At 34.1% G+C, this 17,223-nt stretch overlaps 1 protein-coding gene across 1 annotated transcript; it reads right to left on the bottom strand.

The window, feature by feature from the left end:
* Window positions 1-9,899: 9,899 nt before the first annotated feature.
* LOC112696479 (probable DNA helicase MCM8) lies at window positions 9,900-16,368 on the bottom strand. The gene is made up of 17 exons (XM_025749273.3): window positions 16,067-16,368; window positions 15,544-15,684; window positions 15,340-15,457; window positions 15,005-15,227; window positions 14,712-14,875; window positions 14,237-14,500; window positions 13,630-13,725; window positions 13,369-13,521; window positions 12,766-12,836; window positions 12,565-12,683; window positions 12,138-12,267; window positions 11,615-11,666; window positions 11,327-11,513; window positions 11,046-11,220; window positions 10,455-10,625; window positions 10,256-10,369; window positions 9,900-10,090 (listed from the first exon to the last, which is right to left on the bottom strand). The coding sequence occupies exons 1-17, from the start codon at window positions 16,265-16,267 to the stop codon at window positions 10,040-10,042; spliced, it is 2,430 nt and encodes an 809-aa protein (XP_025605058.1). The 5' UTR covers window positions 16,268-16,368; the 3' UTR covers window positions 9,900-10,039.
* Between the last annotated feature and the right edge of the window lie 855 nt (window positions 16,369-17,223).

The raw sequence follows: 17,223 nt of genomic DNA, 5'->3' as shown, positions 1-17,223 counted from the left end.
TTTTCTTTTCCTTTTCCATATTATTTTTCTTCTCTTTTTCTTTTGTTTTTCTCATTTTTTTTTCTTTCTATATACAAAAACCTCAATGCATAAGGTTTTACATTTGATCAATACATGAGTATGTATCCAATTCCCAATATTTCCAATAATAATACAAAACTACCCTTTTATTCACCCAATGTCCCAAGGTTCCCACACTTGAATGATACTCACACACACTAGCCTAAGCTAATCAAAGATCCAAATAAGGACATTTATTGTTTTCCGCTTTAAGGCTTGTAATGTGCTAAATTAAAGAACCAAGTGGGTTAATCGTAGGCTCAAATTGGCTAACAATAGAAGATAAAAGGTTGGCTATTTGGATAAGTGAGCTAATGAAATGATGGCCTCAATCATATAAATGCATGTATACACAAAATAATGGAGATAAAGAATCAAACAAATCAAAGATTACAATCATAGAAAGAGAATAATGCACACAAGAAGGAAAAATAAGTGGTTATAAGATGTAACCACACCATTAGGCTCAAATCTCACTTGCTTGTGTTCTTAGCTCAAAAACATGATCCACAAGATATATAATTCAAGCAAGTTTAATGAAGAGTTTTCACTCAAATCAATTGATGCCCTATAGATAGAATTCTTGAAAAATTTCATTATTTTGACTAAGCTTATTTTGTATATATATGCAAAAATAAGAAAATGCAAGTAAAAATCCTAAAATCCTAGAATGAAATGCAAAAGTGTTGGAATTAGAAACTTGTCACCCAAAATCGCCGATCGGTCGGACGACCTCCCCACACTTAAAAGTTTGCACCGTCCTCGGTGCACTCAAAGATGAGCAAGGGGGTACGGCGACTCTCCGGATTGCTACGTGTTCTTTCTTCCGCTTCCATGTGTGCTTGTGGTGTATTGTTCATGAAAAACAAAAATATAACACCATAAGAGAAGAAGATATAAAAGCAAGGAAGCATACATTGTTGGAATGAGGTAAATCACTAGAAATGAGTGAGTGAATTAGTGTGACATTAGTGACAAATAAGTGTGTGAATTCTAAATTGCACGGTTTAGAACACACATTAGCATAAAAGTTATGTCACAAAAGAAGCATGCACTTTACTCATTCTACTATGCTTGAGATGCTTTAAGTGAACTTGTAAGGTAAAACAAGCATTAAAGAAGCATGAAAGCATTCAAGCCAAACACATATGGATGCATATAATCATAACATACAATGCATTAAGGTAAATGCACAACATCATCCATCAAGAGGTTGCCTAATCACAAAATAAGGCTCAAATCACATGGTGGCCAAATCATGTAATTCAAGAAGAGTTACAAGCTCGAAGGCAATTCTCATCACTTGGTATTTTTCAAAAGATAAGCATGAAAAACTCAAGACCAAGTAGCAAAATATAACCTCAATCATAGGATCCAACAAAGATTATCTAAGAACATTAATTCTAAATTAGCATTTAGGCAATAAGGAGGCAACAATGTGTAGTAAACAAAGTCAATAATCCAACACTTATGATGAAATGAGAGAAAATAAAATGAAAACTAAACTAAAACTAACTAACTAACAAACTAACTAACTAACTAATTAACTAACTAAAATAAATGGTTATCCATGGTGTTTGGAAGTGTTGGATGAGGGGTAGGGGAAGGGAAGAAGAAAGGAGAAGGAAAAGAAATGGAAAGAGGAGAAGAAAAGAAATGGATGAAAGAGAGGGCATCCACGCGTACGCGCGCATGGCGTGCGTGCGTCGATGGCTTATTTCGAGAGTGGCGCGTACGCGTCATGGGCACGAGCGCGCAAATAGGTTTGTGCCTCAGGCCCAATTTCGCACAGTGCAGGCCTAACTCTCGGGTCAAGGTATGGAATGTGGAACTTCTCAATCCACGCGTACGCGTGCATGGCGCGCTCGCGTGGATGGTCCAAAACGCTTGATGCACGCGTACGCACGCAATGCGCGTACGCGTGGATGGTGCTCTGTTTTTTTTTTTCAAAAAAATTTTGCTATGTTTTTGCACCAATCCAAGCATTCCAAACCTCCAAGCAACTACCAAAACACCCTAAAACCTTATTTAACATGCTAAACTACCAAATAGACTCATTAAAACAATCAAAACAAGAAATTAAACTAATTTTACCAATATGTACAAAAAGAGAAAATGAAAAGAAGTTACCATGGTGGGTTGTCTCCCACCTAGCACTTTTGTTTATTGTCCTTAAGTTGGACTTATGGGGAGCTCCTCTCAAGGTGGCTTGTGCTTGTACTCATCTTGGAACTCCCACCAATGATTGGTTCTCCATTGTGCCCCAAGATTCTTCATGGATTGAGCCAAGTCTTGATGGAGTTCTTCACAAGCTTGGGGCTCCCAAAGTTGATCCTTTTCTTGTAATCCGGGATCCCACACTTTGTTTTCACACCCGTCTTGAGGTTGATCATCATTATTAGTCCAACCGGGTGGTAAGTAAGATGAATTCTCTATATAGTGGCCAACAATCCTCCTAGACCCATCTATTTGAGCACTACTCCAACCTTTATATCTCATGTTTGATGCATCAACCATAATGAGCCTTGATTTGCAATGCCCACCACAAAACATCTTTCGCTTACGCTTCATCCCACAAACTTCCCTAAGTTGGCCATCCGTTTCAAGCAAACCATATTCAAGTGGGATAATAAAGCTAATAGAAATGAATTTCACCCACTCAAATGAAGGTGTAGATAGCAACCTAGGCAAAGATGCTTCCAAAGATCTTGACAAAGCATAACCAACCCCCGTTCTTCTATTTCTACGGACTTCCACCTCTTCACAAGATCTCTTAATCTCAATCCTTTGTTCAACAATTTTATCTAAACCTTTTCCTTTACTCAAATCATAATAGGGAGGGTGAGAAAAATTTACCTCCTCAACACTTTCAAATCCAACCGGAGAAGGTTCTTCATGTTCAAAGGATTCTTCACCACTAAGACTTGATGCTTGATCTTCATCACCAAGGGAACTCAATCCTTGCTCTATCCCGTCCAAGTCTTCATATGGAGTATGCTTTGGAAGGTGTGCACTTTCCTCCCTAGCATCAATTTCAATCATCTTGGAGGGGTTTTCTTCAACTCTATGTTCCCATGGAGGCTCCGCATCTCCTAAGTCTTCTACCACTTCTTCCTTGTCTTCAACAATTAAAGCTTCCTCCAATTGTTCCAATACAAAGCAACTTCCCTCCTTTCCCACCGGAGTTTTCAATCTCTCCTTCATGCTATGTTCTTCATTTGATTCTCCACATGTAGCCATGGGAGTTCCTTGAGTGTTCAAGCATTGGGAGGCTAATTGATTTGTTACCGCATCCAAGGCGGCCATGAAATTTTGCACATCTATTTTCATCTCTTCTTGCCCTTGAACAAGAACACCAAGGGTTTCATCCATTAGAGATTGGGGTGGTTGGAAGGATTCATCATTTTGGGGGAAGGGTTCATAGTAGGAAGGTGGTTCTTCTTGGTAGAGTTGTGGTGGTTCAATATTTTCCATTCTTTCCACTTGTTGCGCAACACACTCCATGGTTGCTTGAAATTGATCCAATGCTTCCTTGAGATGATCCCTTGACTCTTGTTCCTCTTGGATAATAAGATTAGGATCATGTGGCTCTTGGATTAATGGATATGAGTGTTCTTCCATGGGAGGTTGTGGTGGAAAGTAGTATTCATCTTGTGGTTGAAAATTTTCATATATTGGAGGTGGTTCATCTTGGTAATAATATGGAGGGGGTGGCTCTTGAAAGGGTTGATATTGTGGTGGTTCCATATATGGCTCATATGGCTCAAAAGTTGGTTGGTGTGATGGATATGGATTAGGGTCATATGAAAGTGGTTGGTGAAAAGAGGCTTGTAAGTATGGTTGAGGGCTATGTTGAGGATATGATTCATAAGCATATGGTGGTGGTTCTTGAAAGTCACAAGGAGATTCACCATAGCCATTGGATTGATATGCATCATAGAATGGCTCTTCTTCATAGTGCATTGGTGGAGGTTGTTGCCATGAAGATTGATCATATGCATATGGCTCCTCCCACCTTTGGTTGTCCCATCCTTGATACACATCCTCATTGAAGCTCTCATTACCTACAACATAATTAGAACCAAACTCATAGCCAAAGTGAGAATTCATGGTGGAAAGAGAAAATAAAATTCTACACTAGCAAATGAAGCAAAAAGCAAAATATTTACACTATTCACATATGTACAATAACCAATAACATAACACCATTGCAACTCCCCGGCAACGGCGCCATTTTGATGATTGGATTTTTGACGGTTTAGAATTTCTCAAATAAAATCTCGTCGAAGTATAGTTTCTAAACCAAGCAATAATCCTTTCATACAAAAAGTTGTTTGTCACTAAAACAAACCCCCTAAATTTATAAACCGAAGTATTCAAACCCCGGGTCGTTCTCCCTAGGAATTACAATAAAGTGTCTTGTTATTGGTTGTGAGTTATTTTGGGGTTTTGATAAGAAGCATGAAAAGTAAATGGCAAGAAAGTAAACTAACAACTATAAAAGGCTCTTGGCAAGGTATGAAAATTAGAAGTCCTATTCTAGTTATCCTTCTCAATTGTGATGAGAATTGTTCATTGCTACTACTTAGTTGACCCTTACTAAATAAAGGAAAGTCAAGTGGATGAATTGACTTGAGCCACAAGTCCTAGCCAACTCCCAAGGAAAGACTAGCTTTAGTGCACTCCAAACCAATTAGCAATCTCTCCAATTATCAATCAACAAAGGAATTAGATAACTCAAGAGTCACTAATTACTCTACCTAGGCCAAGAGGAACAAAATCTATACTATATCTAGAAGAGGCATTTCAACAAACACATAAAAGGCAATAAAAGTAAACAACATAAATTGCAAGAATTAAAGAGAGATCTAACTACAAAGGCAAGAGATCAACAATAGAAAAGCAAAGAAGAACAATTGTTATGAATTACCTCTTATTGAATTGAAAGAAAATGGAAAGAACAATAGTAGATCTACAACAAAGTATAAGAACAACATAAAGGAAATTACAACAAAGGAATGGAAGAAGATGAATGTAGCAACAAGAATTGAGAAGATAGAAGTAGAAGAAGATGAATTAAACTCTAGATCAAAGAACTAAACCTAATCCTAATCCTAATCCTAGAGAAAAGTGAGAGCTTCTCTCTCTAGAAACTAATTCTAACTACTAAACTAAACTAATGGTAACTAGATTTTTCATCCCTCTTCAATCCTTGACTTAAATAGCATCAGAAATGAGTTGGATTGGGCCCACAAGGCTCCTAAAACCGCTGGGGACGATTTCATTAAAGTGGGCCACGGACAGAATCGGCGCGCGCGCGCAAAGTGCGCGTGCGCGCCCCTGAACGCGAAGCAACATATGACAAAATTTATATCATTTCGAAGCCTCGGATGTTAGCTTTCCAACCCAACTGAAACCGCATCATTTGGACTTCTGTAGCTCAAGTTATGGTCGTTTAAGTGCAAAGAGGTCGGCTTGACAGCTTTCCGGTTCTTTCATTTCTTCATGAGTTCTCCAACTTTTCATGCTTCTTTCTTCATTCCCTTGATCCAATCTTTGCCTCCTAAACCTTAAATCACTTAACAAACATATCAAGGTATCTAATGGAATCAAGGTGAATTAGATTTAGCTATTTTAAGGCCTAAAAAGCATGTTTTCACTCTTAAGCACAATTAAAGGAGAGTATACAAAACCATGCTATTTCATTGAATAAATGTGGGTAAAAGGTTATAAAATCCCCTAAAATCAATACAAGATAAACCGTCAAATTGGGGTTTGTCAAGCCTATGATAGTTACACACAACAATAAACAAATCAATTCTCTCTCTTTCTTTACGTTGCAACTTTACCAAATACTTCTCTCTCTCTCTCTCTTTTATATATATATATATATATATATATATATATATATATATATATATATATATATATATATATATATATATATATATATACATTACAAAATATAATATTAGTAAATACATACAAGAATTATTATTGAGCTAATTATATTAATATTAGAGTCTTCTATTTACACATCTTTATTTTATACTTAGTATATCTTTTATTTATTTTACAACAATCATAAAATTATCAATAATTTTTTTTTTTGCCTCTAAACTTTTTTTTACCTTTCTTTTAAAAAAAGGTCTATCTCCATCCTTTAGTCCCAGAGCACATGAATCATTAACTATTTTAAATTTCTACATATATGACATGAGAGATTAGCACAAAAAATTATGTCTCTTTTGAGCTTTTTTTATGTGAGACAAGCCACAAAAAATATTTTATTCATCGTGGCCCTTGTCAACTCCAAATATTATCCCACATATAGTCATGTACTCCTCCATAATTAGTTAGTGCTTTGTAAGAACTTCTAACCGAGAAATCCATCTTATGTTGAATTCATATCATTCTATCCTCTCTCCAAGATCATCATTAGGTAGTAGAAATGACCCTAATCTTGTTGGCTATGTCCTCTTGCAAGTAGCTTCTTAAGAGGGTTAGCTTTCACTCACCATTCAATGTTACCACATTCGTAACCTTCATTCTTGGATCTCAAAATCAGTGCTAGTGTTCTTCTTCATCAGATGGATTTTTTTTTTCCTAATCTATGAGTCCTTCACAAGCTAATAGTACTTGTTGCCTAAGAAATTGGATATATTCTAACACATAAAACTCTACACTTTGGATAAGCTTTTGTATAGAGAGGAATCAAAGGTAGATATTGGGAAAAAAGAAAAAATAGATAAAAGTACACATGAATTTTTATACGGTAGACCAATGTACATTACAAATATTTAATGAGTCATGTGTACACACCAATATCAAGTCTGTTAGTCATTTCTACCCTTTTGTTGCCTTAGTAACTTTTTCCGGTAGTAGTTGCTGGCTTGCTGTCAGGTAGCACCTTATTTGCCATGATAACATTGTGCATTGTGTGACGTGGCCCTTTTGATAACACAGTAGAAAATAATTGTTAAATTATTGAATTTGTTAAATTAGAATAAAAAAAGAGTTACAAGTTACAACGTCTCTTCATTCTTTTCCCTTTCTTCTCAACTTTATACACATTGAACACAATTTTTAATGCCCTTCAATTCTTGATTAATCCCATCAATTGTCTGCAACATCTTCTTCATCTCTTCTTTCACCTTCCATTTGCTTTTTTCACTTTGCTCCTGAATCATCCAATATTTTCGAGCATCAACAACTTCATCAGCCCAAATAAAATAATCACACCTCAATTCAACCTTCTGCCTTCTACATTCATGAATCTGAGAAAAATTTTAGCCTTTTCACATAAAATGCATAACATTTATCATAAAAAAACATAACAAGAAATCATATACATCCCATAACGGACAATGATAAAACAATCTTCATGGGTTCCATTCTATTACAAACTCAAGTATCAATGCATCAAGTCCATGCAGATACTTGCTGTTATTGTAGTCGAACTTCTTCTTCCTATTCTTCTACACAAAAAAGGAGTCACCACAACCACTCGCACAAACATGAGGTATGTTCTTCCTACGTTGAGATTGTGACATTTTGGTACCTTAGAGTTTACAAATCCCTATTATGAGAGGCGCGAAGAAAGTTTAGAGAGAGTTTCTTTTTAATCTCATAGAATGAAGACCACGAAGGAAAAGAATGAAATATTTTTTGTTCGCTATGCTCTGTTTGAAATTAAGAGGGAAGGGAAGAGAATGAAGAGACGTAACTTGTAAATATTTTGTTCACTGTGCTTTTCTCTCTCTCTTGTTCATTTAAATTAAAAAAAGTATTTTATATTACTAACTAATTTATATTCTTTTGCATCATAAATTATATCTAAGAATTGATACTTGATTGTTATTAATATATTTGTAAAATATGTATTTTAAATTTTAACTTTTAGTTTTAATTTTTTTTATAATTTTATATTTTATTTAATTATGACCGAATCAATCGGATAAATCAACGACTCATCGGATGAATTACATATTCGATTTTGATAACTATGATCCAAACAAAATTTATTCCATGATGTATGTTCCTTGTGCTATTAGTTATTATCGTTCTACCGTCATGCTTTTACAAGTTAATATATATTTACTTCAATCGTGTAAATCGGAATCTTTGGTCATTTGCTGCATCCTGAAAATTAAAGGTCATATTTAGATGTTTATTATTGTAGGTCTAAAATGAGCATAATAATTTTGTGCATATTAGATGTGTTATATTTATATAAATTATCAGATTTTATTAAATAAAAATTAAAAACTAATTAAAAAAAAGAGTATTGATGGATTCTAATAAATATAAAATATTTTAATATATATAAATAAATATTTTTTAATATACAATATTTTAAATGACAATATAATCTTTTATTTTTAAATAAATAAATATAAAACACATAAATACAAAAATATATGAGTATTTTTAATTCATTAAAATTAATTATGTAATAAAATTTTTATAATATTAAAAAATTATAATAAAATAATATTTTAAACTACAACATAAAAATATAAAATAAATTTTATTTTATATTATTCGATAAATAATTAGATTATTATATTCAAAACTTATTAACTAATTATTTTTGTTAAAAATATTATTATATAATCTAACTTTTTATCAAAATATTTGTAAAATTTAAATTATTCACAATTTTTTTTAAAATTACCTATTTATCTTTTGAATTTCTTTTTCTTTTTTTTAACACTACAATTTCAATCAATCACCAATTAGTATTGGGTGTCCACACCAACCATCCATTAATTCGACAATCCTAAGTTCTAAATTTTAAATTTTGAATTCTAAATTCGAACTCTAAATTCAAGATTCTAACTCTAAATTTTTTATTCTAAATTTTAAATTTTAAATCTTGAATTCTATACCTTAAATTGATTTTGTTTTATTTTATTTTCAAATTTTTTACTTGAATTTTGGATATTTTTAATTTTAAATATTTTTTAGTGTTTAATTATTGTTAGTTAATTTATTGACCGTTACAGTGTTGGATCCGAAACCTTTTCCAATACAAATATCAGTTTCTATAATTGTATTAGTCGCACACCATAGCATTATTCATGTATAAAAGTTATTTTTTCCTGACAATAACTAATATATAAAAAAAAGTTAACAAATATGACAAATTTATAAAAATGAACTTACTATGTGAAACCTACGTTGTACATATTAAATAAATTCAAAAAATTAAATTTCACAAATATTTTGAAAAAAAATCATATTTTATAATAATTTTAACAAAAATAGTCAATTAACAAGTTTTGAAGATAATAATCTAATTTGTCAAATATAAAATAAAATTTAATTTTTTATACTTTTATATTAAAATTTAAAATATTATTTTAATGTTATAAAAATTTTATTACATAGTAATTAACTTAATAAATAAAAAATTATATTGACATTTACAATATTGTATATTAAAAAATATTTATTTATTTATTAAAATATTCTATATTTATTAGAATTCATCAATACTCTTTTTTTATATTATCTTTTTTTATATTAGCTTTTAATTTTTATTTAATGAAATCTGATAATCTATATAAATATGACACATTTAATACACAAAATTTAAAAATTATCGTGCTCGTCTTAGAGATACCTTCTACCTTGTCACCCTTTTTTAAACTACCTTAATTGTTAAGATTTAAATGACAAAAGCCATGTTTATTTAACATGGCTGGATCTGCTCATTTTTCTTTTACTACAAGGGGTTAAATTTGAGGTCAGCAGTACGCTCCCTCCCCCCTTTCTCTTTTTCCCTCTTCTTTTCCTTTCTTTTTCCCTCCATTTGTTGGGCCAGACTGCTAGAGTTTAGGCTGTAAATACAAACTTTGCATACAAAAATTATCTATCCTGTTCTCATGCATGACATCATGGCATGCCATACTGTGATAATGCAGCACACAGCCCAAAATTCAGCATAACACAAAAATTACTGCTCAAATTCGGGTTAGCCCCTAGTCCTAAATGATTGGCTTCGACTATACGAAGAGGATAGCACCTGCAAAATGTCAAAAGGATCCTCTCAATTCCCATAACGAACATTCAAAATTTTACACGAAAGTATTTTGGCAAAGATTTCAGGTGCAAGTCACACTAGTATATTAAGTTTGTAACATATAAAAGGTTAATACAGTTAGACAATAGTAGTGAAGTACCACCATACCTGGTATGTTTTTGGTCCTTTTTTGAGAAGATAACCAACACTGTTTAAATTATCAATGAAAGTGTCAATATCTGGAACTTTCAAGGAAATCCTATCTGCAAGGTTATATATTTCCTGAAACAAGTAAAGCGTATGGCTTTAGCAATGACTGAAACCACCCACAGCAAATGCAGAAGAAAGAGTACAACAGTGCACGTACTGATATTGAAAAACAATCTTTTTGTTCTAGTTCAGATTGCTTATTGAGAGCATTTAGAAAGCGTTTTGCCTCCTTTTGTTGACTCATTCCCCCACTTCGACCGAAATCAACAATACCATGCTCATCAACATATTTATCATACAGAGATTCCTTCATAATTTCCACAACATCCTGCATAACCAATGTCATTACAAGAATAATTTCAAGGTAATGTAATTTCAAGAATGGTTTAAGTTATTCAACGTAATAACGGTCTTAACTTCAACATGGATAGGAAAGTGGAAACATTCAGTTGTCCTTGCACTCACTTGCTCACTATAGGAAATTATATTAAGTTACTGTTGGATGACCTTAAAAGTTGAGGCAGAAAAATATAATTTGCCAGCTATCCTTTAGTTTCTTGCAACTGAGCTCCTGGGCTGCTATGTTTAAAATAGCTTTAATTATTACTTCTAAGTTTTGATGGGAAAACTCTCAGAAGATGTGCTAAAAGACAATAGCACTGAAGCTGGCAATTTACTCAAACTAAACTCGAGGGCCTGACACAGAACTGGTTACATTATCGAGGTCATAGTAACATGCAAGACTAACCAGTGCATCTTGGGCTGTTATTTCTTCCCTCAATTCCACCCGAGCTCGAGCTTCAGCCAACCTTACCAGACTTTCCAGTTGCCTTGCTGTTATAGGAGTGCCATCAGCCGAAGTATTATGATCTCTAAGTTTAAGGTAAAACTTTTGCAAGATATCTGCTGCTGGCTTGGACATCCTGGTTATGAGAAATGAAAAAGAGGAGAAGTAGACAATAAGATCCCCAAATCTGTACAAGGGAATAGTAGACTAGAATCAATAGGTAGATATGACATCAAAATCACCTAGGAAATACAAAACTCCTTGCATAGGCAATGTATTTACGAAGAAGTTGACTGGGCAATGGAACAAAATCTCTGTCTCTTTGTGGATCAAGTCTCAGCCTTGAAACCAAAGAACCAGATCTAACACCCAAATTTACACCACTTTCACCATTCTGCGATACAACAGTTCTGGACTCAGGGAGCGGATCTGGTTCAGATTAATATTCTACATCAGCTAATCAAAATTAACCAAGATGAAGTGAGCTCTACCAATCTAAACAATCAGGCAAGAGGGAGTGGAGAGAGAACCTCCACGTCGCTTTTTCAATGCCAGTGAATGTTGTCCAGTCCCAGCATGTAGCTGCAAGATAAATTTGGGCCAACAATCTTCAGTGCCAACAGAACCGTATAAGTAGTAAACAAAAATTATGAACTAATAACATTAGAAGGAAAGCAATACTATGGGATGATATATTGTCCTATGGCAAGAAGACCGAAATCTAATGTGAAGAAAACCCTCTGTGAGAACTGGCTGACTACATGTACAGCCAAGAGGCAAATCATGAAGCTCTTTACTTGTTATGAATATCCTGCATTTCTCTGCTAGTCCATGGATGAAACTAAAATTTATAGACATACTTGCCTAGAAACTAAAAATTTTCACAGTTCTTAAAAAATTGGTAATATTGATTTATTATCGGTATAACAGTTGCTACTTTAATCAAGATAAGAAAAAGATGTCATTCCCATCAACCGTGAAAGAGTTATTGACAACATATACTTTATTGTACTAGCAAGCACAGTCAACGAATGAGAAGACAGTATAACTTACGGACATAATGTGCTCGGAGAGTCGCTTGTCTAGAAGCTCATCAGGTTTGTCTAACAGTATGAAAATCAAATCAAAACGTGACAGGAGAGCAGCACTCATTTTCAAATTTTCATTAACAGTTTTCGCCCGGCTGCAATTGTGTTTTTGGTTTCATTAAAAGGAACATTTGGCTTGGTAGCAGGGGTGGCATTATTCGATAGCAGTACAGACAATATTCAAATTTAAATATATCAATTGAGAAACTCAAAAAATTTTACCTTATTTAATATAATAAAATAAAATGGAAATATAAGAGATATTGCCAAAGTCTATTGCTGTTTAATGTTCATATATTATTCTTTTCACGATAATATATGCAGAATATAAAAAGAAAGAATCTTGCGAATGGAAAATTGTGAGAATAAGATGAAAACTAGTATAATGTTACTTATAATGACCACCAACGGGGTTTGCAGCTGCCAGGACAGAAGTTCGGGATGATAAACTTGCTACTAGACCAGCCTTTGCAATGGAAACACATTGTTGCTCCATTGCCTCTAGTAAAGCCTGTAGTAAAACAAATTCACAATAAAGCTTCAGATCAAAATTTAGATTCAAATAACAAGAAATTGATCCCCAGAGGACAGACCTGATGTTCTGATGACATTTTATCAAATTCATCAATACAGCACAATCCACTATCAGCCAGAACCATGGCACCTATCAGGAATTCCAACAATCATTCACTCAAGAACTATTTATTGCAAAAGAGCATAGCATGATTAGTTAGAACATCCAGGGAGCATAAGAGAAATAAACCTCCTTTTCACTTAATGTGAAGTCATTCAGTATTCTACAGGAAAACAACATATGATTTCCTACCATCAAAGGAGCAACCCATACTCTTTGGTCAAACCAATGACTTGATAATATGCGATCCTTATCTATTACAATTTAAATTCCTCATTTATCATTTAGTAGCAAAGATTTCAAAACAAGAAAAACAATATAAGGAATCAAATGATGAATGGCAACTTATAAAAGCACAATTTAAACTAAAATTGCCACATATTCCTTATCAACCAGTAACAACTACCACTAACCACAAAATGCCAGAATCAGCAGACACATGGAGCCCATAAGATCACAGTTTCATCAAGAAAATCCATAAAAATGAAAAGAGAGAAGAAAGAAGATAAGAGAAGGGGGAGGGAAGAGAGAGAAGGGGGGGGGGGGGAGTAAAGACATTTACCAGCCTCAAATGCATAGTCACTTGTCATATTATCCTTCACTACAGCTACCGTGAGACCGGCTTTGGTTGTGGCATTCCCACATACATAAATGCCACGTGGAGAAACTGCTGCTGCTGCTTGTAGCAATTGGCTTTTACCAAGACCAGGATCACCTAAAAATTGAAGTTGGAATATAACAAGTTGGTCATATCATCCCAACTTTTTCATCACTCTCCATTATTCTAACTTCTAACTGAAGAAAACAATATTAAAAAGCTTACCAACAATTATAACATGAATGTCCCCCCTCACAGGAACCTTATTTGGATCCATAGAATGCTTTCGCACACCACCAAATAATGCAAGAGTTATCCCGGCTGTTGAAATGATAGCAAAATAGAATTGTTTTATTGATTGCAAGCTAGTTTTCAAACATATGACCAAGAGATAACACAGTTGGAGTACCGTAATACTGTAATAGTATGAGTTGCATTTTCTACTTCCAAGACCGTTACTTACAATTCACATTTCAGCGAAGAGATTCATAAGTTAAACATGAGCAAAAACATGTCAGGCTAGTGAAATTACAATCTTTTTTCTAGGAAATATGAACAAGGTTATGCTAAAAAGGTAAAACTTATAGAAAGCACATGAAAACCTGTCACCAAACATGTCACAAAAAGGATATCCTAATGCATAAGACTTGGGCACTTGTACAGTCTGGACTCTCGGGGAAGATTTCCATGAGAAGAACCCACGGCTACCAGCAACAAGTCACAAGGAAGCAACATTGTAATAAACAATGTACCAAGACTCACCCTCCCAGCAAATCAACAAGCAATTGAATGCAAACAAGTTAGAGGCATGCTTCAAGTGATACATATTTACCTTTAACAAGCTCATGGCCATAGATGGATGGGCATATAGATTGAAGGATTTGACGAAACAAATCTGAACCATGTTCCTCCACAAACTTCACTACAAATTCTAAATCCCTTGAAGAAAATGAAAACAGATCCAACAGCTCAGATGGTCTAGCTTTGGGATTAGCTTCTTGCGAATCTCCAGGAGTGGACTGTGACTTCGAATTTTTTACAGATACAGCTTCCAGATATAAGTAGTAAAACCCCTGGCTTCTGTTCTTTGACTTCCCTGAATAAATACCAACAAGCTGAATCAGACATGAGAAACAACTCAAGACAATAAATTTGAATCTTACGGAAAGTAATTGAGATATTTAAATTTAATGGTTATCTGTGCACAATGTGCAGAAACTTAGACATGCTCCACATCAACATCCACATAAGCATTAATCTAGGACACCATATATGGTGGATAACACAACATGCAGTGTCTACCATACCTCCTCCAATATCCATATAAGTGTTAATTCCTCTTATAATTCCGGTAACAGTCACCACATCACCAGGTATGCATGCATCTACAAGATCTTGAGTAAGCTCACATTCCACTGTTCGAGGCACTCGCCCTTCTTCATGATCTTCAGGTTTTAATATCTCTTGAACTCTGGTTCAGCACAAACATCAAATGACCAACTATCGGTTTAACATATGCTTTCATGCATGAATGGGGGAGGACAGGAAAAAGTGGCACATGAAGAAGAGATTAAAGATGACGAGTCCCCGCAACCCTCACCTTATTTTTTGAAAATCAATAGTTTGAGCAGTAGATCGCAATGGAATAAAGATTTTGCTCTTACAACCATGCAAATTACAAGTTGATGGAGGTGAAAATTTGCCGTCCGGAAATATACGCGTAATACTTTGTTTACATTTACTACATTTGAAAGTCAGCTCTACTACAAGAGGCCTGACAGTGCTGACTTTCACAGCAGTACCACGAACTGAGACAAGCTTGTCTATCAAATCACCAAAAAGGATATTAAAATGCATTTTAGTCTTCAATACGGTGAAAAAACTTCAAATTTCATAGTCAAGCATAAAAATAAATACAACGAATTTATGATATACCAATGAAAGCTGCTTTTAAGTTCTTTAGAGCAATCATAGTTTCAGGGCAGTTATGAAGACGGATATCTACTTTTGCATCAAGCTCCGGCTTGTCATTCTCCAAGTTGGAAAGCAAAACCTGTTACCAATTTTAAGTAAAATAATCATGAGATAAAGAGCTTGTGTTGCTCAAGTTTATTATCAGAAACGAGACTTCAAGTATACCTTGTGAAGTGCGGCACTCATGCATAAGAGAGCAATTTTAGGTTTCTCCCCCAACATTGCATAAAATTCCTCAACATGGCATATTTGTTTGAGTTGCTGAAAGTCTACTGACAGGACAAAGTTTCCATAATCATTTTTCACCTGAAATCATGCTGCAAGAATTAAATGGCCACACCACAATCGAACATTCAAATATTCAATATCAATGTACCTAGATCAATAGCACTTATACATGTTTATATTTGATTCTTACTAACAAATTCTCCAAAATTAAGAACCTACAAAAAATTAATACATTCATGTAAATTGTCTCCGAGTTTGTTAACAAATTACTGCGTGAATGCAATACAAATATCGATTTTAATGTCGTTGCTACAAATGCTTTTTCAGATGCTTTAGTTCTTGAGAAATTCATTAACTAAAACTTAAAACACTAATTGTTAATTAGCGAATGCAATGAAGCGAAGAGAAATGTACCTAACTGTGGCGAATTGCATGGGGAAGAGTAAACAACGTAGAGTACCTGAGAAGCCAGGCTTTGGCCGGAGGAAGAAGAGAAGTAGGAGAGAAGAGCAGAAGTGAGGTTGAGCCACGAATCTTGGACAGTGAACAGTTGCTGAGGGAAATAAACATCGAGTATATAAAGTAAACCAAATGGATCGGTGGAGAAGTTTCCATATCCACACCTCTGCTGCGGCTGCGACTCTTCCCCTATTATGTGCATCTTCTTTCCGATGCGGTGGTTTCTTCCACAGTTTTTGGCGGGAATTGTTTTTCCAATTTTCTCGCTTCCTTCGTTTCTTTTCGGGAGAACGACTGATTTTAGCACCACTTTCTTTTCTGTTTTTTTGGTCGTGAATTTAGCACAACTTTTTCTCCCGTTGTGTCCCACATTGGGCCTGAATTTTGGCTCCCAATGTAGTAAACCCAGATAAAAAAAGATAAATGATTGGACCAAAAGAAAACATCATTGACCAAAAAAAAAAAGAAAATATCGAAATTCATATACAGTTGTTTTCATATGAATTGATAATTGATAATCATTAGATGATAATTTAGTCAAATCTATCAAATCATCTAATGATTCTCAGCTATCAACTTCACATAAAGACAATTACATGTAAGTTTTTACCAAAAGAAAAACCATAATAACACTACAAGAAAAGCGGTAGATAGCGGCGGTTTACAAAAATCACAGCTAAATGGAATTTACCAGCGGTTGGTGCGACATATCAGGCAAGGGCTTCTAAAAGCTCCTTATTTTGCAGTAGTTTGGCTTTAACTGCTGCACCATGTCAATTTTGCAGCGGTTGTTGCAACGGTCAATAACAGATATTCTGTTAGTAACGGTTTTCTCTTAATGGTAATATGTTTTTATCTCGAACTTTTATGTTTAAATATTGTCGTGTAAAATCTACTTAAGTTCTCACTATTTTTTTTTTAAATATGTTTCAAACACCGTTACTTAATGCACTGCATACATTTTTGGATTTGTATTACGTAAAAAATAATTCATGATTTAAAAAAACATATATTGCTTAATAATGTGCACAAATTTTACGAATTAGGTTTCTTCATGTACTATCAGCGCATTTTAAGTTTGCATTCAAGCATAAATGTTAAAGAAAAAATCAAGTCAAGGTATGATTTTATAAAATTAAAACAAAGTTCAATAGAGTA

The sequence above is a fragment of the Arachis hypogaea genome, chromosome 6, assembly GCF_003086295.3.
Source record: "Arachis hypogaea cultivar Tifrunner chromosome 6, arahy.Tifrunner.gnm2.J5K5, whole genome shotgun sequence".
NCBI lineage: Eukaryota > Viridiplantae > Streptophyta > Magnoliopsida > Fabales > Fabaceae > Arachis > Arachis hypogaea.
The sequence above is the reverse complement of the archived record's forward strand: the minus strand, read 5'-3'. Positions and strand labels throughout refer to the sequence as shown.

Excerpts from the sequence above, each read along its gene's own strand:
- LOC112696479 (XM_025749273.3), bottom strand. The coding sequence starts at position 16,267 with ATGCACATAATAGGGGAAGAGTCGCAGCCGCAGCAGAGGTGTGGATAT. Across the intron at positions 15,685-16,066 it reads GCCAAAGCCTGGCTTCTCAG|GTGAAAAATGATTATGGAAA; the intron begins GTACTCTACGTT and ends GCATGATTTCAG. Across the intron at positions 11,514-11,614 it reads ATTGAAAAAGCGACGTGGAG|ATCCGCTCCCTGAGTCCAGA; the intron begins GTTCTCTCTCCA and ends AATCTGAACCAG.